Genomic DNA, 25,308 nt, shown 5'->3' on the forward strand with positions numbered 1-25,308 from the left:
AAAAGCCTCCTTCCTGTCCAGTTGCTGCTATTTTATTTAAAAAATATTTCTTCCCTCCCCAAATTTCAGCCCAAGTCTCCTGAGGCAGTTTTACTTACAGACTAAGGGCCAAGCTACAAGTGACGAATGACACTTGAACGGCAAGTGGATTGAGTGGAGCGCAAGTGAACAGGGAGAAATACACTTGCCGTTCAAGTGTCATTCGTCACTTGTAGCTTCGCCCTAAGGGTCGCACTACAAGTGACGAATGACACTTGCCTGGCAAGTGAGCAGGCTCATGTGTATTCCTCCCTGTTCACTTGCCATTCACTTGCGCTCCATTTGATCAAGTGGGGTGCAAGTGAATGGCAAGTAAACAGGGAGGAATACATGGTGAGTCTGTTCACTTGCCAGGCAAGTGTCATTCGTCTCTTGTAGTGCGACCCTCAGACTGAACCTTCCTGAAGAGAGATTCTGTAGATGGCCGGGCCTATCACTGCCTTGATCTACTTAGGGTCTTATCAGCAACCTTCACTGATGTTTACACAGTTCCACTGGCCATTGGTCAGCAGGGATGCTACACCCAGGACAAAGGTTCTGTCGGTATTCTGAGTCTCGGAGGGAACGAATCGTGTGATCAGCACATACCAGCTATAATTTGCAGCTGATCCTTACAGTCAGACCAGTGCTCAACACACAGGTCTGAACTTCCCCTTGATGCAGTAGGCCCCAACTTTCCAGAGCGATCTCCCAGCTCCAGCTGCACTCTGATAATGATGGAAATGAATAATGAGTATGCAAATGAGAAATTGCCTTTTACGTTAAGAAGATTTCATATTTCTGAAGATTATGGCTTCCTTCTTCCAAATCCACTGGTAGGAATGCAAGTTGTACATGGTGTTTGGGGGCAGAAAGGGGGCGGAGGGGGGTGAGGAAGAAGGATGATCAAAGCTTTCTAAGAAGGGGGGATTTGCATGCCTTTTGCCAAAGTCAATCATTGATGTTTAATCGCATTTAGAGATTTGCTGGGTTTGTGGAGTTGGGTGGGTTGGAGTTTGGCTCTTTGGCTGAGTGCACTGCTGAAGAGATTCAACAGGGGAGAAAACTTAAGAAGTTAACAAAAAGACCACCACCCTTAGGCATTTGACACCCTGAGTGAAATATCAAAAAACAAGGACCAGATTTTAAACTTGCAGGGAAGCAATGTCCTTCAACCCTGGGGCGCAGGGACTGAGGATGGTTTCTGATATAGGGATATGAAAACATTCCCACTCCCAGTCAAGAATTGTCTCTAGATTGATTGAAACTCTGCCTAAGAAAAGCCCTGATGAATCAGGCCAAGGCTTCACTGATCCAACATCCTTTCCTCAGCAGTGTCCAATTAGATGTTTTGAGGATGCCTATAAGCAGGACATGGAGGGCTCAGACAAAAACCACAGTAGGTACATCTGTCAGTGGCTATTTATGATGATATCCAAATGGAATTTCCATGTCCAAGGGCAGTGTATCTCGAATATCAGTTGTTCTGGGGCAACTCAAGGGAGGGGTAGTGCCTTCAAATTCTACCTTTGGGCTTTCTGGAAGTGTTTGTCTAATCCGTGTTGGAAAGAAAACACTTTGGGCATGATCGGGTACATCTTTTGGCTTCCTTTGAATTTCCCTAGATGCTTTGCATCAGCAAGAACCCCTGCAGTCACCTGGGGGGGGGGGCGTCAATTTAAATTTATGTAAGCAATAAACAATTAACATAAAAGAAAGAAAAAACGCAATCATTTAAAAACCAAATTAACAATACAAAAACATGAAAGAGAAAACAGGAAATAATAATAATAATAATAATAAGGAAATGTAAAGAAAAAAATAAAAGAAAAACTAAACTACAAGCTGAGTTGCGATTTTCTCCTTGACAAGTATATAGTGTTTTCAAATTCTCACTTATTCTATGTTAAGGGAAAAAGCCCTCTTTTTTCTATCTTTAATATTCCTTAATTCATAAATCCACACACCCTCAAATCATTATTATCTATTTCATGTAAAAAGTCTGTAAATGGTTTCCATTCAACCAAAAATGTAGATATTGTCCTTTCTCTAATCAGTGAAGTAAGTTTTGCCTTTGATGCAAATTCTAAAAACCTTTATCCACCATTCCTCTATTGTAGACAATATTGGAGTTTTCCATTTTTGTGCATACAGTAGTCTTGCTGCCGTAATCATATATAAGAATAAAGTTACAAAACTTCTTTCCAACTGATCATTCCCAACAAGAAAGTCTCTGGCTTTAATTGGATTTTAATTTTCAAAATCTTCTGAACTAGAAAGTTTTTGCTTTCTTACCTGTCCACCACATATGATAAAATGACCCTTCTGGTTTAGGACATTTACAACATACATTGCAGTCACCTTGAAAGTTCACTTCCAAGCCTCTAGTCATCTTTGAATTTTGCCAGTGGTTCAGAAAAGGGTTAGAAATATTGCTTCAATTTCAGTCCCTGATTGTACAAGTCATAAAATAGAACACCTGATCTTGCTTGAGAAACCCCTTCAGTAACACACCGGAGCCAGCCAAGTATACGGACAACAGCCAGGCTTATGTGCCCCCAACACTCTCCCTTCCAGTTTGTGGTTTCAGGGTTCATGAAACTAAGCTGTTCAGTGCGTGGATAGATATTGTCCTGGGAAACCTGGATTTGCAGCTTTCCCTAAAAGAAGCAAGGTGGGTAAAAATGCCGTTAATGATCATCAAATAACCCTTTACAAGTGGAATTCTGATTAATCAGCTGTTTGGTGGGAAAGCACAAAAAGGAGATTTGAAGGGCTGAAACACTATTTCTTTTTTCACTTTTTGCTTTGGCACTGCTCTTTAGATCGCTGTACTTTCTGAGTGGTAAGAGAATTACACTCTATGCATGTTCAGAGACACTCATTTTTATTGTGGAAATGAGCTTGCATAAAGTAGGGGGGCCACAGCATAATTATGATTTATATGAGCAGCAAGTCTCTGGTTTGCATCACTGCAACTTGGGGGTTCTTAGCCAAGCTGTAGTCTCTCAGCCTCTTTTGCAATATGGGATGATAATACTGGCCCACCTTGGAGATTTGTTGTGAGCAGAATCTATCTAAATCACTTTGAGAAGTCTTGGGATACACTGCAGGAATACTATAGTAATTACTTTGCATATTACAGTGCCAAGCTCTGGCTTAGAAAACAGGTTTGGGGCTGAAAGCTTTTTCAAATTAACTCCCATCATCCTGGAGTAAACTGTCCCCAAATCTGCACTCACATAGGTCTGTTCCAAACTGCAGATTATATTAAATAGGTAAGTAATACTTTAGGAGGGGGAGTATTTCCTAGGCCGTGAAGCTTCCCTCCCCTTCTTTTACGTTGTAGAGACTCTTTCAATCAAGACAGACGTCAAGCTAAAATAGTGCAATTTTTGAAAAGAGAATTAATCTTCCCTGAAAACAAAGTCCATTCCAGTTTGGTGTATCAGTAAACTGTGACAGAGATAATATGTCTTAAAATGTGGGTGGACAGATAAGATGTTGTGTAACACCAGGGGAAACTGAGATTTGAGTCCAGTAGCACCTTAAAGACCAACAAGATTTTCAGACTATAAGCTTTCAAAAAGACAAGGCTCTCTTCCTCAAATACGAGACAAATCTTGCTGTTCTGTTGCAGACCACATGCCTAGCCATCTGAAACAGGGAAAATTTAAATATACATACATACATACAAAAAAAGGAAAGGTGAGGATATCTGATTTTAGCTAAGCTCTTTCCTGAATCTTCCAGTTATTGAGATTGCTGCAGACAAATTCAAAGAGAGATCGCTGGTTAGAGAACCAGCAATTTGGTCCATGTCAGTTGTCAGTAGATAATTAAATTGGCAGCTTTTCTCATACGCCTCATCTCAAAAAGTCTCAAGGGATCAAACTTCATTAAACCCTCAGACAGCTCAGAATCCATATGACTGGAGATTATCACTGTATGTGTCTGTCAGGCCTAAAAAAAATAAAATTAAAGAAAAAGCTGTTCTTCTCTAAACTGGCTGAGCTCAATATATTTTGAAAATGCAGGTGAAAAATATGCATACTCTTACTAATCATGAGTGAAACCTGGGACCCAACGCGTTGGGAAGTTCTCCTGTGCAGGACTCACTGAACTGAACAAAAGCTAAAGAAAGGAGACTTTCCTAATAAATTGTTCTCCAGTCGTCACAGATTTTTTTCTCCCTTGGTGGTACTCAAAATCTACCCCCTCCATGGCTCCCATTGCCTCATGGTAAACCTCGCTCTGATACCTGTCATCCATTAAGGTCGTCCATGTGGTCTTCTAGCAGCTGTCTGATTGGTTGATTGGTTGGTCATGTGGTCTCTTTTTAGCGGCTATTTCTTTTCTTTACCTGGGCTTATCTGTTTCTTCATCAAAGAAAATGGTTTATGTTGCGATCCTGTACATGTATCCTTGGGAGAAGGCTCCTAAAAACTGTTAATCTGTGACCCTAATATAAGCAAATGACACACCATAATCTCAAGAACGCCACCATTTCATTGTATACCCAAGATGATTAGAGGCAGCATGTGAGAATTCATAGTTTTCATGTCCCACATCTTACAGATTGGAAGAAGCCTACCAAGGGCCCCCAAAGTAATAACATTAACAATAACATTTGGTTTATATACCGCCCTTCAGGACAACTTAACATCTGCTCAGAGCAGTTTATAAAGTGTTATTATTATGGTTGTTGTGGGTTTTCCGGGCTGTATTGCCGTGGTCTTGGCATTGTAGTTCCTGATGTTTCGCCAGCAGCTGTGGCTGGCATCTTCAGAGGTGTAGCACCAAAAGACGGAGATCTCTCAGTGTCACAGTGTGGAAAAGATGTTGGCAGGTCATTTGTATCTACTCAGGAGGGGTGGGGTTGAGCCGAGTCATCCTGTAAGAGTTTCCCAGGGTGTGGAATGCTAATGGCGGGAGGCTTCACTGTATCCTGAGGAGGTTCTTTTGCAACCAGTTACTTCCAACGGGATAACGAATTCTATGAACAGATGGATGGGGTGGTCATGGGGAGCCCTCTCAGCCCAGTTATAGCAAACTTCTACATGGAACATTTTGAAAAAACAGCTCTAGAATCAGCACCCCACAAACCTAGTGTATGGTTCCGGTTTGTGGATGATACATTTATCATTTGGAGCCATGGGGAGGAAGAATTGATGGGGTTTTTGAATCATCTCAACAACATCCACCTGAACATACAATTCACAATGGAGAAAGAAATCGAGGGAAAACTCCCATTTCTGGATACCTTGGTCATCCGCAAAGCAAACTTTCAGTTAGGTCACAAGGTCTACAGGAAACCAACTCACACTGATCGGTACTTACACAAAAACTCCAGTCACCACCCCCGACAGAAAAGAGGCATAATGAAAACATTAGTGGATCGTGCAAGACAGATATGTGAGCCGCACTTTCTCAATGAGGAAATTAATCATCTAAACCACGCACTTCAGGCAAATGGCTACTCCAGAAATGAAATCCGAAGAGCAATCAAACCCAGGATGAATCAAACAACCAAGGAAAAACAAACTCCTACAGGAAAAGTGTTTTTGCCATATATCAAAGGAATTACTGATCAGATGGGAAAGCTTATGAAAAAGCATAACCTTCAAGCAGTATTCAGACCTACCCGAAAAATACAACAGATGCTATGATCAGCAAAAGACAGTAGAGACCCCCTCACCTCTGCAGGAGTATACCGTATACCCTGCAGCTGTGGACAAGTTTACATCGGGACCACAAAGCGTAGCATCCAGACAAGAATAAAAGAACATGAAAGACACTGCAGACTTGGACAACCTGAAAAATCAGCAGTGGCTGAACATAGCCTAACTCAAACAGGGCACAGTATCTTATTCCAGGACACCAAAATACTGGACAACACTTCCAACTACTTTGTCAGACTGCACAGGGAAGCCATTGAAATTCACAAGCATAAGCAATACTTCAACAGGAAAGAAGAAACCTTAAGAATGAACAGAGCATGGTTTCCAGTTCTGAAAAACACCAGGCTAACAAAACACTCTATACTCAACAATAGCCCTGCAGAGAAGACTAGCACATCAAGCCCCAATCCATATGCAAAAGAACCTCCTCAGGATACAGTGAAGCCTCCCGCCATTAGCATTCCACACCCTGGGAAACTCTTACAGGATGACTCGGCTCAACCCCACCCCTCTTGAGTAGATACAAATGACCTGCCAACATCTTTTCCACACTGTGACACTGAGAGATCTCTGTCTTTTGGTGCTACACCTCTGAAGATGCCAGCCACAGCTGCTGGCGAAACGTCAGGAACTACAATGCCAAGACCACGGCAATACAGCCCGGAAAACCCACAACAACCATTGTTCTCCGGCCGTGAAAGCCTTCGACAATACATGTTATTATTATCCTCATGACAATCACTCTGTGAGGTGGGTTGGGCTGAGAGAGCTCTGTGAGAGCTGTGACTGGCCTCAGGTCACCCAACAGAGGAGTGGGAAATCAAATCTTGTTCTCCAGATTAGAGTCCTGCCGCTTAACCGCTACACCAAATAATGGAGCCAGCACTGGCTTGGGGGGAATTGGTAGTGAATAAATCACTTTTAAGCTTCTTGTCCTCAATTCCAATCTATATTTTCAAAGAGTTTGGTCATAGGGTCTTCATTCTCCTCTACGTTGTAGAAAGAACTTCCTCCTTTCTACAGCCCTTGGATGGCGATTGCCCACAAACTTCCTCATCTGATTGAGAACCATCACCTCCGTTCCCATGTAGAAAAGGTACTGGATTTTTATCATAAATTTAAAGAGTGTAAAGAATTTTAGGCTGAAGATGGATGCAACAGGAAAATGGAGTGAGTCCCTCAGCCAAGGGGCGAGATTAAGGACAAGCAGATTTCTTTGTAGTTCTGGGATTTCTTTCTGCACAACATTCCAACTCTTGTTGATTCCAGTTTCACTAGGTGAATTTCTAAGATTAATTAGTTTGCTATAGTTTTCAGTTTCTTCACTTTATTTGCAGTTGTTCTTTATTGGTTACTGATGTGCACCTGTGTATTAATCGTTGCTGTGTAAAAAGCAACAATGATGTGATTACATCAACATTCTTTTTGGGCAATATTTCAGAGATGTGCAATCAGATCTCTCAAGAATTAAACACGCAGGGGGTCAATTTCCTTTTGTCTCTCTGCAATGTGGAGAAATGTCCTCTAGAGGTCACTAGTGCCTTAGCAGAAAACCCCCCAGCAACATACGCTACCAATGAGGAGTCTGGCGTCAGGTCCTCATATGCAGCTGTTTAGAAAAGCTACATCAAGAAGTTTTATCAGACTAGCAGGCAACACCCTGTGATTAATACATTATTTTACTGATGAATGCATAGCTATTTCTATATGTCAAAATCTGTTTGTCAAAATAACAGCCTTGTATTTCGTGACGCAGATTATGTAGAGAACTCCAAACACAGACAGGAACACACACGCACTGTAAGAGAAGGGCTCCAATGAAGAGGACAACCAGGGCACAAAAACAGCACAAGCCTTTCAGAGGAAGCTACTTCTGCCACCCTCCAAAAAGACAGGGCAGGTGCCAATTATTCTCAATAGCGGCCAGAGGTCAGTAGTGGGCCCTCTTGGAGTCTGACGGGTCCAGTTGCTGCCCAGTGAGGCTGAGCTCTCTGACCCCAGTCCTGTGTCTTGGGAAGAAAGGAAGTGTACTGACAAGCCTGCCTGCACAGTAAGTTCTTCAAGGGGGTTAGCCAGCATACAGCAAACTGTTCCTTGACCACAAGTTAGAAGGCGAAGGCACTAAAAAAAATCCACTCCTGGCAATCTAAGTATGCAGAAAATTGCATATGGAAACCATTGGTAAGCTGTAAATGTCATGACTTTTCCAAACAGGTACATTGCTAGGGTTGCCAAGATGAGCCTGGAAACCAGTGGTAGGGCTGGGAAAGAGACATATGGGACATGATGCTGTCTGTGTTTCTATGTCTCCTCTGGAGAGAATTTGGACGCGATGCAAGGCAGCTCTAAGAATGGCTGGAATTTCCCATAGAAACCATAGATTTCCTGGCAATTCCTATAGCCACCCTACATCACTTCTGGGTTTTCCCCAGAGGTGATGTAGCCGACATTGCTTTTTAAAAAATGTTTCTCCTCCCCATTGCTCAGAGTGGTGGCAGGTAACTAGGGTTGCTGGCGGGAGGCCTTCCACCACAGTTAGAGACTTGGCAGCCCTACACGTGTGACTCCCAATATATTCCACATGGCTGGAGATAAAGGATTTGCCTTTGAGTTCTGTAATGCTGCCAGTCCTCAGACTGCCTCCATCACCTCATACAATGATTCATAAATTGCTTAGACTCCGTATCTTCCAGAGTACACTTACAGTTTAGTCCACTGGCCAAGCTGAAAATATTCCTAATACAGTTGCAAACCCAGTGATCTACACACCAGAGCTTCCTTGAGACCCTGAGGCAGAAAATCCAATTGGCACCTAGTGTCCAATAAAATGCAGCGAGAAGTTTGCCTGTGCTGAAGAGCCAATAATTTCTTTGTAGTTTTGGTGGTTTACAAGTACAAGAAAACCAGAGAATATTCCTCAATATAAGAGATTTTAAAGGCTGGTTCACACACGTAATGCAGAGAAATATTAACAATTCAAGGATAACTCCAAGGAATAGCACAAGAAAGTGAGCGTTCACCCAAAATACATCCCACTGGCCCATTAGCTCTCTCAGCTTTCAGTCGCAGGATATTATACAGTATAAAGTCACAATCACTCACACCCATCCTTCATTTCAGCATCAGCCAGAAGCCATCAGGCTGTTCCTGGCAGGGCAGAGACAAGCCCCTAACTGTCCCTGCCTGAGCAAGAGGCAGAGCAGACCAAGTCTACCCATGAGCAGAGATCTTGTTTCAAGTGATCATCTCTTGCAGGTGTGAATTGGCAGGCGTAGGCCTTCCCTGCCATGTGGTCATGGACAGGAAGAGGAAATGAGTCTGGAATGCCTAGAATGGAATGTTAGGCCTAATCCAAGAACACAACCATTTATGAAACTAGCCCAGCCCTGTTTCTGCGAAGAAGGGATAATACATAAGCATACAAATTATCATTACATAAAATATGTATTTAATGTGTATAACAAAAATCCTTTCTCCTCTAATAATCTTTGGGGATGGACTTTCCCACTCTTTTGCTCCCCCAAACTAGCTCAAATCATAGGCAGTCAATTGACAATATTGGATCAATTGACCAGTGTCCCAACATCTATTCATAGATGAATCTGTAAACTGACCCCATTTAAACATTGCACACGAGGAGTTGAGATGTTCTGTCTGTGCTTTGTGACCTGAGATGACTCGTTTAGCCACACATCCCATGATGCTGCACTCATCACGCAATGAACATGTGTATGTGAACCAGTCCATAAGAATCTCTGAAATAGCAGTTTTGCTACGCAGCATTGTCTCTGTTTAATGCTTTGCTTTTAAAACAGATGCCTCTGCTAAGTACTCAGCATCTTCAAGGCCACCAAGAACTGTATTTGGCCCACTTGGTCCTCAGCTTTATCACGATGGGTTATGTCTGGCAAGATGGTGAAAAAGGAACCGCCAAGGTAAGGCCCCATAAGGTGTGGTCTTAGTGGCACAAATCTGGTATATACCTCAGCAGTCTAGTTGTCAGTGGGGTGGTAATTAGCGTTTTTGGGTTGTGCCATTTCTCGCACATACAAAACTAGCACATCAGGTAAAAGTTTGGACTAGAACCCTTCTCTCTAACATCAAGCTTTGTATAGAGTGAGTTTTGGGAATGAAGGAATGTTAATTTCTGTTGGGATACCACCTGACTGTTCCACCTAAGTATCCACTATAGCACAGAAAGCTGATGTGCAATGGTCAGACTGGAGAGATTTGAGTTCAAATCCCTGCTATCCCTAAAGCACACTGGGCAACCTTGGACAAGGTACTCACTCCCAGCCTAGCATACCTCTCAGGATTGTTGGGAGGATAGCATGTGTGGGGGCAGGGCTTTTTTTCAGCTGGAATGTGGTGGAACGGAGTTCTGGAACTTCTTGAAAATGGCCTGGCGGTGCGGAGGGCAATCTAAACTCCCCTCTGTCTGGAGATCAGGGGGCGGGGCCACCAGCCATGTGACCATTTTCTCTGAGGGCAACCCACTGAGTTCCACCACCTCTTTTCCCAGAAAAGCCCTGTGTGGGGGAGAACCCCATACACCGCAGAGAACCCCTTGGAGGCTGGCTGAGATTACAATGGATGACGGCAAAGCATTGCATCGCAATCACCGACCATTAAGCAAGCCTTTTCAGCTAGCACTCTGCAAAAGCCGGGCAGGACAATGACTTCATCTTGTCTTTTACAATCTATTCAGCCAAAGGGCTGCATCTGAAAATTGCAGAGGGCCTTGAACTTGTCTTGTATCTTGCAGGTCCTGCCGCGAAACCTTGCCATTCCCTTTGGAGAAATCTCTCAGGCTCTAGGACTACCTCTGATCCTGGTTCATACAGATTTTGTTTTAGTAAACTGGAAGAAAAAGAATCCTTATGGGTAAATGTAAGAAGAAGGACCTCGGGAACTGGTGGACAGAAACCAGATCATAACGGGTTCCTCAAATGTAAACTTATTAAACTTGGCTTCTCTGCCTAGAGCTGGCTTGGCGCTCTGAAGTGAGAGTATTTGTAATAGTTTGTTGTATATAGAGTTGTGACGGTAGTGTTGGCTCCACAAATGAATGCACATTTTAAATCATCTTGCATTTATGGGCAGGTTTGCAAGATTCACATTTCAATTGTTAAAGAGTAACTGAAACAAAGTCCCTTTCCAATGTGCTGTGGCATTCTGAAAACCTTTTAAAATCAGAGATAATTGGCCACTGTAGTTATTTGTTTGCTCATTTAACATATTTGTAGGATGCTTTCCAATTTCCTACATGATGCATGCTCTTGAAAAGCAACATTAAAGTATAAAAATGTAAAAACAAAACAGCAAACAAGAATTATAAGAGCATTCCCAAACTACCATCTGATAGCTAAATCTTAAACTTATGCAATAGTCATTCCTTCTCTCCAAGCAAATCCTATGAACATTTGGGAAAGGTTAGTAATTAGAGATGGGCACAAACCAGGGAAAAAAAAAACCTGTGCAGTTTGTGGTTCATCACATTTCACATTTTTTTTTTTTGAAAATTTTTTTATTGGGTTAGAATCCGTTATTTTTACATTTACATTCAGTTTTTCCCAAGTTTTTCATTTCTAACCCCCTCCCTTTCCCCCCCTTTTGTTGACTTCCAACAGCTTTCCCACCCTTTGTTTTTTTTCCCTTACTTCTATTAATTTCCTCTATCTAAAACAGATATACATTCTCCATTATATTAAGCAGTACATCCTTAACTACTTTTCTTATTATATACCCAAACTGTAAGTCCTTGTTTCCATCTTGAATAAACCATTTTTAAATATTTCTACATATCATAAACCTATATATCATAAACCATAAAAATCTTACATTCAAATCAAACAATTTGACTTATTCTCTATATATTACTCATTCTATCTTTTTATGGTAATTCTATATAGCTCATCACATAGTCAATCAATTTGACTCTTCTGTATATTCAGTTTGGTGCATTATATAGATCTTATCAAAGAAAGAAAATACTGTTGGTTACTCAATCCTTATATTTAAACCTTGTCATTAGTTATTTTCTATCAATATTCTATCTATTAACCTATATATATCTATATATATATCAATCTGTTAATCTAACTGCTTATAAATTCACATTTATCTCTTCCACCCCCGGTAAAGTCACCCCCCTCTACATTTTATTATACTTCAGTAGTTCTCAAACTGCCACAGTTTTCCTCCCACCTCCCATTTCTTCTCCAAATATTGTTTCAGCTTCTCCCAATCTGTGTTAAACTGCCCTGAGTCCAGATTTCTCAGTTTTCTTGTCATCTTGTCCATTTCTGCCATGTACAGCAATTTGTAGATCCAATCTTCAATAGTTGGCACTTCTTGTACTTTCCATTTTTGCGCATACAAAAGTCTGGCTGCTGCCGTCATATAAAATATCAACGTCCTATGATGGGCTGGAATTCCCTCCATTCCCAGGTTTAGTAGCAGGAGTTCTGGGTTCTTATTTATTTGAAACTGTAAAATTTCACTCATTTCTCTTATTATTTCCCCCCAGTACTGCCTGGCTACCTCACATGACCACCACATATGATAGAGGGAGCCCTCATGCTTCTTACATTTCCAGCATTTATTAGAAATGTTCAAATTCCCTAGCGCAATCTTCTTTGGTGTCATGTACCAACGATAAATCATTTTGTAAATGTTCTCTTTGATATTAGTACATGTCGTTGTCTTCATTGTAGTTTTCCACAAGTATTCCCATGCCTCCATTGTTATTTCTTTATTAAAATTTATAGCCCATTTCACCATCTGTGTTTTAACTGTCTCGTCCTCGGTATACCATTTCAACAGTACTTGGTATACCTTGGATATTCTTTTCTTGTCTTCTTTAAGAAGGGTCTGCTCTAGTTCTGAGTTCTCTGTTCGTATGCCCCCCTTTACAGAGTCCGAATTGTATAAGTCTCTAATCTGTCTATACTGGAACCAGTCATAATTAGGTGATAGTTCCTCTTGCGTCTTTATTCTAAGTTTAGATGCTTCAGTTTTAGTTATTTCTTTGTACGTTAAACATTGTTGCTCATTATCAACAGCTCTCGGGTCTATCACCTCGTATGGAACCACCCACAAGGGGGTTCCTTCTTGTAGGTAAATTCTATACTTCTTCCAGATTGTATATAAACTTCTCCGTACAAAATGGTGCAGGAACATCGAGTTGACCTTTACTTTGTCATGCCATAGGTATGCGTGCCATCCAAAAAATTTTTTATATCCCTCTAGGGCTAATAATTTCTTGTTCTTTAATGTCATCCACTCTTTCAACCAGACTAGGCAGATTGCATCATGATAAAGTCTCAGGTTGGGCAGTTGCATTCCGCCTCTTTCCTTTGCATCTTGTAAAACTTTTACTTTCACTCGAGGCTTCTTGCCTGCCCAAACAAAATCTGATATTTTCCTCTGCCATTTTTCAAATTGTTTAGAGTCTCTGATGATTGGTATTGTCTGTAGCAAAAACATTACTCTTGGTAACACATTCATCTTAACTGCTGCAATCCTGCCCAACCATGACAGGTTCAATCTATTCCATTTAATCAAGTCTCTCTCTATCTGAGTCCATAATTTTTCATAGTTGTTTTTGAATAAGTCTATATTCTTTGCAGTCAGTTCAACTCCCAAATATTTCACTTTGCTTGTTACTTCACAATCCGTTGTTTCCATTAACAATTGTTGTTTCTGCTTAGTCATATTTTTACATAATATCTTTGACTTCTTTTTGTTAATATAAAAACCTGCCAAGTCTCCAAACTCCTTAATCTTATCTATCACTTTTGGCATGTTCTCTAATGGGTCCTCTACAATTAACATTATGTCATCCGCGAATGCTCTGACCTTGTATGAATAGTCCTTTATTTTTATTCCACGAATTTCCTCATCTTGACGTATTTGTATCATCAGAATCTCCAATACTAAAATGAACAACAATGGAGATAACGGGCAACCTTGTCTTGTTCCTTTACTAATCGTCAATTTCTTGGTCAATTCATCATTCACTACAATTGCTGCAGTCTGGTCTCTGTAAATTTCCTTAATTGCTCTGATGAATCTTTCTCCCAATTGTAGCTTTTCCATAGTGGCAAACATAAAGTCCCAGTTTAAATTGTCAAACGCTTTTTCAGCGTCTACAAAGAAGAAACCAACCTCTTTGTCACAACGCTTATCATAATATTCAATAGCATTGATCACTGTCCTTAAATTGTCTCTTATTTGTCTGTCTGGCAAAAAGCCTGCTTGTTCCTCCTCTATTACTTCCGAGAGCCACCCCTTCAGTCTCTCCGCCAATATCTTCGCAAAAATTTTATAGTCATTGTTGAGTAATGATATAGGTCTATAATTTTTCACGTTAGTCAGGTCTTGGCCCTCTTTTGGGATCAATGATATATTCGCTTCACTCCAAGTATCTGGAATCCTTTGATCCCTGAAAACTCCATTCATCACCTCTTTTAGGAATGGTGCCAGTTCATTGGCCATTGTCTTATAAAATTTAGCCGTAAGTCCATCTGGCCCTGGCGCCTTTCCTAGATTTGCGGATTGTATTGCCTTACTTATTTCCTCGTCAGTTACTTCACTGTTCAACTTATTTCTCCAAGCTTCCGAGATTTCTGGAAGTTTGGTTTTCTCCAGATATGATGCTATTGATTCTTTGTTTACTTCTTTTTTATTATACAGCTTAGCGTAGAATTTATAAAAGGCTCTACTAATGGTAGTCTGCTCCAAATACGTTTTGTTATCTTCACAAATTTTATTTATTATTTTCTTTTCCCTTTTCTTCTTCAATTGCCATGCCAGGTATTTCCCAGGTTTGTTAGCACCCTCAAACGCTTTTTGATTCAGTCTTTTAAGATTCCACTCCAATTCATTATTGCTCATTGCTATTAACTGTTCTTGAAGAATTTTGATTTCCTGGTATACCTTCCTTTTCCCTGGTCTCTTTTTTAGCTGTATTTCTTTGGCTTTTATTTTCTCCTCAATCTCTTGTCTTTTCTCCTCTTTCTTCTTTCTTGCTCTACCATTTAAGTCCATTAGTATGCCCCTTACAACCGCCTTGTACGCATCCCAAACTTTGTTGGTTGGTACTTCTTTATTCACGTTGTATTGTATAAAAAACTTTGTCTCTCTTCTCAGTATTTCCATATTCTCTCTTTCCTGTAACAAATCCTCATTTATTCTCCATGCTTTCCTTTTTCTCCTTTTTCCAAATTTCCACATAATTGGGTTGTGATCTGAGCCTACCATCGGCATTATTTCTACCTCCTTAGTCCATAGCGCTAAGTCTTTTGAGGCCCAGATCATATCAATTCTTGATAATGTAGAATGCCTTGCAGAATAGAAAGTAAACTGTCTACTTTTAGGATATTCTCTCCTCCATACATCTTCGAGAGTCTCTTGTTGAATCAACTCAAAAAAACCTTTTGGTAATATTCCTCTTTTCTTTTGTGCCGTTGTAGTCTTTTTGTCTAGCTCCAAGTCTGTCACTCCATTGAAGTCTCCAGCAAGAATTATCTGGTCATATACAAGATCGTCTAGATGCTTCCTTAAATCCTCAAAGAAGCTTTCTTTTGCACCGTTAGGTGCATAAAGTCCGACTACCAACACTCTCTTTAAATTCCAAATGCATTCCACTGCTACAAATCTAGCTTCCACATCTCTCATAACAAATTTTGGCTGTAGCTCCTCTTTTATATACAACACCACTCCTCTTTTTTTCTTGTTGGAGGCCGCTACAAACTCTTTGCCCAGTTTTCCAGATTTTAAATATTTTACATCCTGTTTTCTAATATGGGTCTCTTGCAAACAAACAATATCACATTTTTGTTTTAGTAGCCAATGAAAAATATTTTTCCTCTTATTCGGTGAGTTTAGTCCATTTACATTCCAAGATAATACTTTACACTCCATATTCATAGTTTTGTTGGTAAGTCTTTTTCATTGTCCTTAATAAATCGCTCCATCTCTCGCTCAGATCTGATGCGTTTTTTTGCCCCTCCAAACTCAAAGGACACTCCTTCCGGTAGCTCCCATCTGTACCTGATTTTCATGTCCTTCAAAATCTGAATTAGCACTTTGTATTTTTTCCGGTCCAATAACACTGATCTGGGCAGTTCCTTCATTATAATGATCGTCTTGCCATCAATCTCCAATGGATCTTGAAACTGTTTTGTCACAATCCTCTCTTTCATGTTTCGTGTTGTAAACTGCACAATCACATCCCTTGGTAATTTCCTCTGGGTTGCAATTCTTGAATTCACACGGTATGCCACATCTAGGATAGCCACAACTTCCTCCTCCTCCTTCCCCAGGTATTCAGCCAACACCTCAGTCATCTGTTCTTGCGCTGACTTCCCTTCCACTTCTGGCAGGCCATGAAAACGTAGCTGCTTCTCCATGTGTTTAGTTTCTGCAACTGACATTCTCCCCTTCACCAATCTCATCTCTGTTTGTTGCGTATCTATTAAATTCTCCATCGCGTCTTCTACTGTTTTAACTCTCTGCTGCGTTCCTTGTAATTCACTACGAATCGTTTCCATACCTTTTTTCACTTCTGACAGCTCCGACTTTACTGTCTGTGTAACCTCTTTAACCTCTTTAATCAGCTCCAATTTCGTGTCCTTAAGCTCTTTAATCATATCTAAAAGTTTTTTGTCCAAATTTTTATCCAGATTTTCTATTGCCGATTGCCACTCTTTTTTCGACATCGTGGGGCTTGCTTTAGCTCGCTCCCACAAATCCGCTCTCTTCCTTAACTCCGTGGCGTAAAATTAAACGTTTTTCTTTTTCAAATGTCCCACTCTTCTTGCCAAAATTAAATTTTAAAGTGTCCAAAATGTCGGGCGTCTTTTCTCTATGGTTTCTCTATGATGTTGTAATCCAAAATGGCCTACTTCCTCTTCCGCTGAAGCCGCGACCCTTCCCCTTTCAAAAATGGCGATTCCCTACTTCCTGTCCTCCGGCAAGGGCCGCTTCTCTCCAGCCACTCTATTGTTGTTACGCACTTCCTGTCTCCCGTCTTCCCACAGCAGGTCTCGCGATGGTGTCTTTTTCTCACAGCTCCAAAGCCACAGGTATTCAAAACAATAGTCCAATTTCTTTAATAACTTCTTTAAACTTAGTCTCTTTTCGAATACAACTCCTGCCGAGTCTTCACCTCCTTTTCACTAGTCTGTTGCAGTTTAAAAAACTACTTTTTTCCCTCTCTGTTTTTATCAATCTGTCCCGTATCAAAAGATAGCGATCTTTACCTTCTCTTCACTTTTCTCGGGTTGTAATCGCTGTTTCGATTTTAAATTCTCCTCTCAGCTTCTTTCCCCAATCGAAGCTTGGGTATGTAGGTCTTATGCCAGCCGAATTGGCCCCAAAACTGCCGCAGAGATTATAGCCGACCCGTCGCAAGGTGGGACCTCAAGGATCGGGGGGAGACTCGTTGTGTAGAGCCCCCCCTCGTCCGAGATCTAGCTCACCCTAGGGTCTTGAGCGTTCTTTGCCTGCTCCCCGCCTGAGAGCAGTCGGCCGCGGGCTATTTTCACCCCTCCGGCCGGTTAAAACGGCAGTCCGGTCAGCTCCGCAAATGGAGCTGCGTTAGACCTCCATGGATCCCAAACCGGAAGTGAACCACGAACTTTCACGAACCTGCCCCAGTTCACAAACCGGTTTGTTTGGTATGTGAAAACATCACTTCCGGGCCAGCAGAAGGCCATTTCCGGGTCAGCAGAAGATCTGCCGGAAGTCCATCTCCTGTTGCCTAGGAAACTGATCTGTGCCGGGCTGTCTGCAGTGACGAACCAAAAAAAGAACCAAATGAACCAGCCTAAAATTCGTGGCAGTTTGTCAGAAATGGGCTCTGACGAACCGCTGGTTCGTGAACCACGAACTGGCCTGGTTCGTCACGAACTTTGGTTCATATTTCATTTCATGCCCCTCTCTATTAGTAATATTTAACAGTATCTGAGAATAACTCACCAAATTGATCATGACTGATCAACTAGAATAAACTCAACATACTTTTTGTAATGCTGATATCCCTCTCAGAATTATATTACTCAGGGTTCCCTGAGGTAAGGGGATGATCTTTACAGCCACTTTAAGTCTATATTGTAGTTATAACCCCCAAAGATGAGGCATAGCTCATTGGTAGATCACATGTCCTGCATGCAGAAGGTCTCTGGTTCAATCCCCTTCTTCCCCAGTCAATCAGGGTACCTTTATTAAAATATTTATATTCCACCTTTTCTATTCTCAGTGGCAGTTTACAAAAATCAGTACTAATACTAGTGCTGTAACACATAACCAAAGAAAACTACTTAGAGCTCAAAAGCCCAATTAAATAGGGCAGCCTTACATGGTCTTTGGAAACAAGCCAACATAGGTGCCCTTCTTACCTCTTTGGGAACACCATTCACGAAGGCTGGAGTCACAGCCAAAAGAAGATTGCAATCAGACTGTGGCAGATCTCACAGACCGGAGGTGAGGGATAGAGGGCAATCTAGGTGCCTTGCACAACGAATGCAAGTATGAGGTGCATTTGGAGGGACTTCCATTTTCAGAAAGGAACAGTTGTATCATGTGGCCTGGATTTTGCTCCTTCACTGACTTGATCTTTCTCTTTCCTTTCCTTGTGTGCTTGCCGCTGATACCCCCAATCTCTCAAAGGCCCCTGGAAATTGAGTAAGTATTTGAGATGATGTTTGTCTTTGCCCTTTAGAGTTTGTTCTGATATTGGAGGTCACTGTTCAGGCTTCTTGAGGTTAAGTCTCTGCTGTTTGTGTACGGGTTGTTCAGGGTGATAGTTTACTGTTGACTTTTCGTGGGGATAGTTATGTATTCTATTTAATTTTGTAAGCCTACTTGAGAACCTTGGAGCTCAATAGCAGGACGTGCCTAAATAAAGTCAACCTCTGTATGACATCTCCATCCCATTTTCCTTATCTGCTTTCTCTCATAGTCTTGTTTACAATGTGGAACTGATGCAGTAGGAATTCTCTATTCTTTAGTTTTTATTTTAGAAATTCATTGACAGCCATGTGAATATGTTAACTCTGGCTTGGTAAATTCCTGGAGATTTGGAGGCAGTGCCTGTTGAGGGCAGAACTTGGGGAGGGAGGAAGCTCAGTGGGTAGATGATGCCACAGAGTACACTCTCTGAAACTGTCATTGTCTCCAGGGTAACTGAAGATCTTTGTAGTCTGGAGATCTATTCTAATTCCAGGAGAACTCCAGGCTCCACCTGGAGAATGGCAATCCTAAATTAGATATCACTTTCAGTTTCTTCAAGCTGTTTTTATCTACTTCTCTTCCCCATTACACGTTACCACAGAGCATGTGTGCGTTGCTATAACAAAGCAAAAAAGTAAACTACATTTGATGATACCATTGACTGTATCAAGATTCTTTTTGTGCAGGGTTTTACCAACGTGTCACACAAAAAATACTTTGATGTGATCCCACATAGCAAGATTTCTTTTTTGCCATTTTTTATCATAGGCACACTAGTAACAGAGGAGGGGGAGAGGGGAAAAAAATAGAAGAAAGAACTGAAAGCTGCAGCAAAGCATGCCTGCTTTACTTCCAGAATTCATATTAGAAACCCTTTTAGTTAAAATTAAAGAAGAGTCCAACACAGCACAAAACAGATTTTTGGAACAGATCCAGGGAAATCTGCACAGCCTCTCTAAAACAAACACTCTAAAATATCAACAGATAGAAAATGGTGTTGGGAAGTTTGGGTGCAACCCTCTTATACATTCTGTCGCACAAAACTCGCGCAAGAAAATGCTATCTTCTGCATTTTTTTGCAACGTTCCGCAGTGTTCCGATTGAAGGTGAGTAGTGTAGAAACGGCCATGGACATTACCAGAAGGCTGTGGGGCAAACTAAACACACACCAATTCCAGGGCTCAGAGCCAAGCTACAAGTGACGCCTGACACAGGTTGGACACTTGTCAGCTTCCCTCAAGTTTTGATGGGAAATGTAGGCGTCCTGGTTTTACAGCTTGGCTCTCCATTACAGCTGCAAGACCAGGATGCCTACATTTCCCATCAAAACTTGAGGCAAGCTGACAAGTGTCCAACCTGTGTCAGGCGTCACTTGTAGCTTGGCTCTCATTTTACAAATTCTCCTAATGAAACTGGAATTCAGGAGAAGCAGGAATGGCAAAGGGGGAATCTGCTCGTTTCCTGGAAAACCAGCATTTCCCTTCCAAACCCTGGAGCCCAAGTTCAGACTCATATTGTGCTGTGCTTTCTCCTCTCTCCACAGGAATCTGGATCCCATTGTTTGCTTACCTGGAGGAGACAGCATGAGGGGCTTCATTCTGGTCACTTTCCTCGTTGAGAAAGCTGCGGCACCTGGGATCAAGGTATGGCCTGTCCCCAACCCTTTGCTTTGGTTGCCTTGTGAGCAACGACCGGGTACTCCTGCCTCTTGGCCAAGGCTGTACCTTCTCTATGCACTCAAACAGATGATAGAAAACCACAATTCCAGTTTATGGAGAGAAAACAAACTCTAGTTTGCCCGAGTGCCTGCCTTTGGGTTTCATTTATTTAATTTATTTATTATTTATGTTATTTATAGTTTGCATTTCTCACTGAGACTCAAGGTGGATTATATAATGTAAGTCAGTACAATCAATTGAATGAGGAGATGATTAATCAACCATGTAATAGGATTGGACTGCAGATATCTCAGACAAGGCATAAGTATTATGACATGTTAGACAATGAAAGAAATGGTATTGTGTAAGTAGAAACATAATGCAATGAAAGCAAGACAAAGACGTACAGCAACACGATACATAAGCCAGTTTGGTGTAGTGATTAAGAGTGGCAGGACTCTAATCTGGAGAACCAGGTTTGAGTCCCCACTCCACTTGAAGCCAGCTGGGTGACCTTGGGTCAGTCACTGCTCTCTCAATGCTCTCTCAGTCCTACCCACCTCACAGGGTGATTGTCGTGAGGATAATAATAATAATAACACCCTTTATAAACTGCTCTGAGTGGGTGTTAAGTTGTCCTGAAGGGCAGTATATAAATCAAATGTTGTTGTTGTTGTTGTTAATAGTACTATAGTGCACAATCCCATTCTCTCTATCAAAACTTCTTGCTGAATCATTCTGCTATAACACAGTCCTATTCCTTTATAAACATGCCCTCTTGAACAGTTCTGTCTTACATTGTTTGTGGCACCCTGAAGGTGTGGGAGCCTCCATGACCTCCTCAGGCAGGCCATTCCACAGGTTGAGGGGCCACTATAGAGAATCCTTGTGTAGAGGCAGTTGTTGAGCTTGCCCATTTGCAAATCTGCACCTTTAAAAGGCTTGTTAAGATGAGTGAAGCTATTGTGGCTAGCATAGGAGAAGTTCTGGTCATGCAGATATGTGGGGCCAGGGCCAGGAAGGACTTCAGATGTGATGTCATAGAGAACTGGGATTTGTTTGAAGGCTTGCCCAGTGGTAGCAGATTTGCTGACCTGTCAGAGTACCTCTCCCCCCTACCTTTCTGCTAGGTTTGCTCTATTTGCATATTTGTAAATAAAGCAGACCTTATTTTTGAAAAAAACCCACTGTGCTCGTATCCAAAAAGGACACCAAATCTAACAGTATTTTCCCTGGAACTACTTCCTTACCACTTGGAAAAATAGAGAGATGTGGGAAGGCTATCCAGCTCCTTCAATCCTGGCCTTCCAGTTACTGGAAAGATTGTATTTTTCTGGAAGGCGCTTGGCAGAGACTGAATTTATCTGTCTTCTGATGTCCCCCCTCCCCAATGCTAATTGCTGATTTTGTTCTTTATTTTGGCTTTGTGCTTGTTTTCAACTTTGCAAGCCATCCTGAGTACTATTTTTGTAGAAGAGCAGTGTCGAAGTTTTCCCAGCATATGCATCTTTCTTGTCTCCCACAGGCAATGGCCCAGGCTGTGGATGGCATCCTCCGGCTAAACAACCGCATCCTGGAAGAAGCACTGCAGGAACTGGCAAATGCTCTCAGAGATATGATGGAGGTTTTGAAGAAAATGCATGGTAAACCTAGGGATTCTCACTTAGCTGCATGACTCACAAAATGTTACCCAACAGGACAAAAAAAGACTGGAAGGAAATAATATGTCACTTTTATGCAGTATTAAGAACAAGGGAGGGCGTATACCAAGATTTTGCATAAATTCAGAGAAGTAACATAATCCTTTTTTTTGAGGTGGTGGTGGTGGTTAAAGTACAAGTTTGTAACTCTTATGGTCCAAAGGTATGCTTGAAAGTATGTGGAAATATCTTGTGGAATCTCTGCATCAGAAGAGTTGTTGAATATTGTGAGAGCAGTGAATGAATGGTTGAATGTTGTTGAATAGTGGTTTCCACTCTTCCTCAAGAAGGCCAGAGGGCAACATAATAGGGTTATTTTTTTAATCATCACCGCAACTCTGTTAGGTCATTTAGGCTAAGACCACTTTGCAAACACCACAAAACTCTTAACCATGAAAGTTAGCCCTCCTGCTTAGACATATCTCGTGCTCAAGTGTGTTGGGATGAAGTATGATGTCATCCTGTTTGTTTTTTTTAATGGACTCAAACCTATCCTAATTCCTTTTCAATGGATGAAAACCATCCGGGACTAGGGTCATACCACTATTGCTGGGAATCGCAGTGTTTCATATCCACACCTGTCTGGGCAATACTAATGTGAAATAGTCTTGGTCCTACTCAGTGAAAGTTTGCCCAGACCACAGCTGTTTATTGAGCTGGGAGAGAGAGGCATCACAGAAGCAGGGCCTTGGAAAGACCCCTTCCTCCAACTGAAGCCTCCCAAGGCTGTTGTTCCAAGGGCCTGACTCTGCAGTGAGAACGTGTACACACGTACACAAGAATATTTGGAATTTGTTTGTATAGTGGTTAAGTGCATCATGCCTAATATTAAGCCAAGCTTATTAATGTTTGCCTTCATTAGTAACTATATTATTTATAGTGCTCCATAACTGACTGTCATGATTTTGAAGTTTGAATACCCAAGTCAAGCTTGTTAGTGAATAGTTTACATAGCAGTGATTTGTAAACCTGGACTAAGAGAAGGTGAGTGGTCCAAAGAAACCCAACAGGATTCTTGGCCGAGGGGTGATTTCAAGTCAGGTTGTTCTGACCTGAGATTGGTGCTCAACCCATTATACTCTTACGAGTAGTTGGGGGGTGGGGGAAGGCTTTGGTGCTCTGTATAGTTTCTTGCCCTTCCCGGGGCAAACAAAGTAGGAGAAGTGATGCTACATGATAATAAGAGAAGAAGAGGTTACAGGATTTCTTGGCACAGGGTTGTGATTTGTGTGTGTCTCATAGCCAACAGCCCTAAGAGTATTTTTCCTATGAAAAGCTGGCTTGCCTAAGGGCCAAAGTAAAAGTGATAGGGCTGCCATTTGTGTGTCCGCCACACCAACATGTTAAACAGGGTGAGGGGTGTCTCAGGCTTAGTTCACATATGCAATGGAAGGAGGTGGCAATCAGATGACAGGGTGCTGAGGCTTTCTTTCTTTCTTTCTTTCTTTCTTTCTTTCTTTCTTTCTTTCTTTCTTTCTTTCTTTCTTTCTTTCTTTCTTTCTTTCTTTCTTGTCCACCTTTCTCACTGAGACTCAAGGTGGATTACAACGTATGAGTCAGTACAGTCAATTTCAGTAAAAAATGTAATAGGATATATATACATGCAAATATGCAAAGATTTAAAACCATAAGAAATCCAATACAGAGTTGAAGAAAAGCTGAAACAAAACATAAACAAGTTGAAGACTGACATATTAAACAACGTAGAAACTACCTATTAGGATCATACTTACAGCATCGGTCTTTAGTAGTAGTAAAGTCTATAGTCTCTATCCCTTTACTAATACATTTCTTTGAGACCCCTTCCTTACAGCACAGCCCTCTGATGGAACATAGCACTTCAGACTATAAGTGGAGATTCTAGGAGGTTCAAATTTTGGAATACTTCCCTCCCTGCAAGAGGAAAACCAATGCACTAAGCAAAAAGAAGAGCAGAGTCTTTATCCCTGCTGTGCTATGTTCTATGTGTGCAGAGTTTTTCATGCAAAGGGACATTCAGAGTTGGACTTCTCTACCTGTAGTCTTGCAGTCCAGCCAACCACCTTATTTTTCTGCATGTGAGAATCAGGCTTTTGCCTCTATGCTACAACAGCAGATGCTGCAGTGGCCACTGCCCATCCTCTTCTGATGGTCGAGTCATTTTGATGCAGGACTGGCATATGCAATTTGTACTTCTGTAAAAGGCATTTGCTGTTCTGGAGTTTGACTTGGGCCAGTGTGGAGGCAGAGTGACAGGCACCAACCCATTCTTGATTTAAGTGATATTGGCCCCTTGTATGAATTGAACTGTGGCTATCGCAGAGGTGCTTTAGCACCCGAAGGACCAACTTCAATAAATGGCAAGGGAAACATTTGAAATATGTGCTGTCAATCTTTATCTAATTTATAATGCACTAAGGGATTTTATCGTGTTGGTTTTCAAGCCCCCGTCAGTGATTGGTTGAGCTGCCCTGATGTCACTGAGGGGTAGGACAGGCAGAAGGACCTCTTGCTGCCATTAGCTATAGGCCCTAAGGGAGGATGAGTAAAAGACCCAAGACCTCGGAAGGAGGCAGAAGGAAGTTGTCAAATGTATGCAGGAGGGTATAGGAAAGGAGAGAGGGAAGGAATGTGGGTAAAAGGGAAACTTCTCAGAGTGCAAAAGAATAATTGAACATGAGCAGGCCCTGCAGAGGCTGGGAAACTTGCGGCTCTTATGTAATCCAAAATCTAGCCAGCATCTTGTAATATAATTAAAGGGGTAGGGGATAAATAAGTGTGTGGGGGGGGTGGATACCTGCACAGCGCCAATCTTCTTAGTTTCACCCTCTGTGGGGCAGTGGCAGAAAGTGCCATCAAGTCATAGCTGACTTAAGGCAACCCCTGCTGGGGTTTTCAAAGCAATAAACTAACAGAGGTGGTTTGCCATTGCCGGCCTCTGTGTAGCAACTCTGGTCTTCTTTGTAGGTCTCCCATCCAATTACTAATCAAGACTGACCTTGCTCAGCTTCTGAGATCTGATGAAATCCGGCTTGCCTGGGCTATCCAGATCAGAGTTTTCTGTAGGCTTCTTTAATCTGTGAGGGAAAGTGTTCATTGCTTTAACTGATAGGCCTGGTTCTGTTTTGCTTCCCAGATCATGTGGATCCTGCAATATTTTATGGTGTGATACGAATATTTCTTTCTGGGTAAGTACAGTACTCCCATTTAGCTGCGGAAAAGATGCTGTCAGCTTTCCCAACCTGGAAGTAAGAGGAAAGATGAAGCCATGCCACCCTTGGATGAGAAGATGGGGCACTAGCCAGGCAGTCTTCCCTAGAGACGTAAATAGTTTAATAGTCACTTTCTGTCCCCAGAAGTAAGCAGCATCTCAGTCCATATAACAATAGAGCCATACAGTCAGCGGGGACTGAACCAAAAAGCACCAACTGTTACTCAACCACTGCCAAACAACCACCCATTGCAACCTGTACAGTATAGACTGCAGAGTCCCACAGTGAAGGCTCAGTTGCCTGCAAAACTGCGAGGGTATGA

The 25,308-nt window shown here is 41.7% G+C and overlaps 1 protein-coding gene across 1 annotated transcript in view; it reads left to right on the forward strand.

The window, feature by feature from the left end:
- The first annotated feature begins 618 nt into the window (after positions 1-618).
- Positions 619-25,308, forward strand: part of IDO2 (indoleamine 2,3-dioxygenase 2) — a 34,959-nt gene continuing 10,269 nt past the window's right edge. Inside the window, exons 1-8 of the mRNA XM_054997176.1 lie at positions 619-854; positions 6,700-6,795; positions 9,515-9,634; positions 10,465-10,583; positions 18,375-18,389; positions 19,981-20,080; positions 21,621-21,738; positions 24,911-24,962. Coding sequence (XP_054853151.1) covers positions 753-854; positions 6,700-6,795; positions 9,515-9,634; positions 10,465-10,583; positions 18,375-18,389; positions 19,981-20,080; positions 21,621-21,738; positions 24,911-24,962 — 722 coding nt within the window. The 5' untranslated portion in view covers positions 619-752. The remainder of the gene's footprint in view (positions 855-6,699; positions 6,796-9,514; positions 9,635-10,464; positions 10,584-18,374; positions 18,390-19,980; positions 20,081-21,620; positions 21,739-24,910; positions 24,963-25,308) is intronic.

This window comes from Eublepharis macularius, chromosome 14 (assembly GCF_028583425.1).
Source record: "Eublepharis macularius isolate TG4126 chromosome 14, MPM_Emac_v1.0, whole genome shotgun sequence".
In the NCBI taxonomy this organism is placed as follows: domain Eukaryota; kingdom Metazoa; phylum Chordata; class Lepidosauria; order Squamata; family Eublepharidae; genus Eublepharis; species Eublepharis macularius.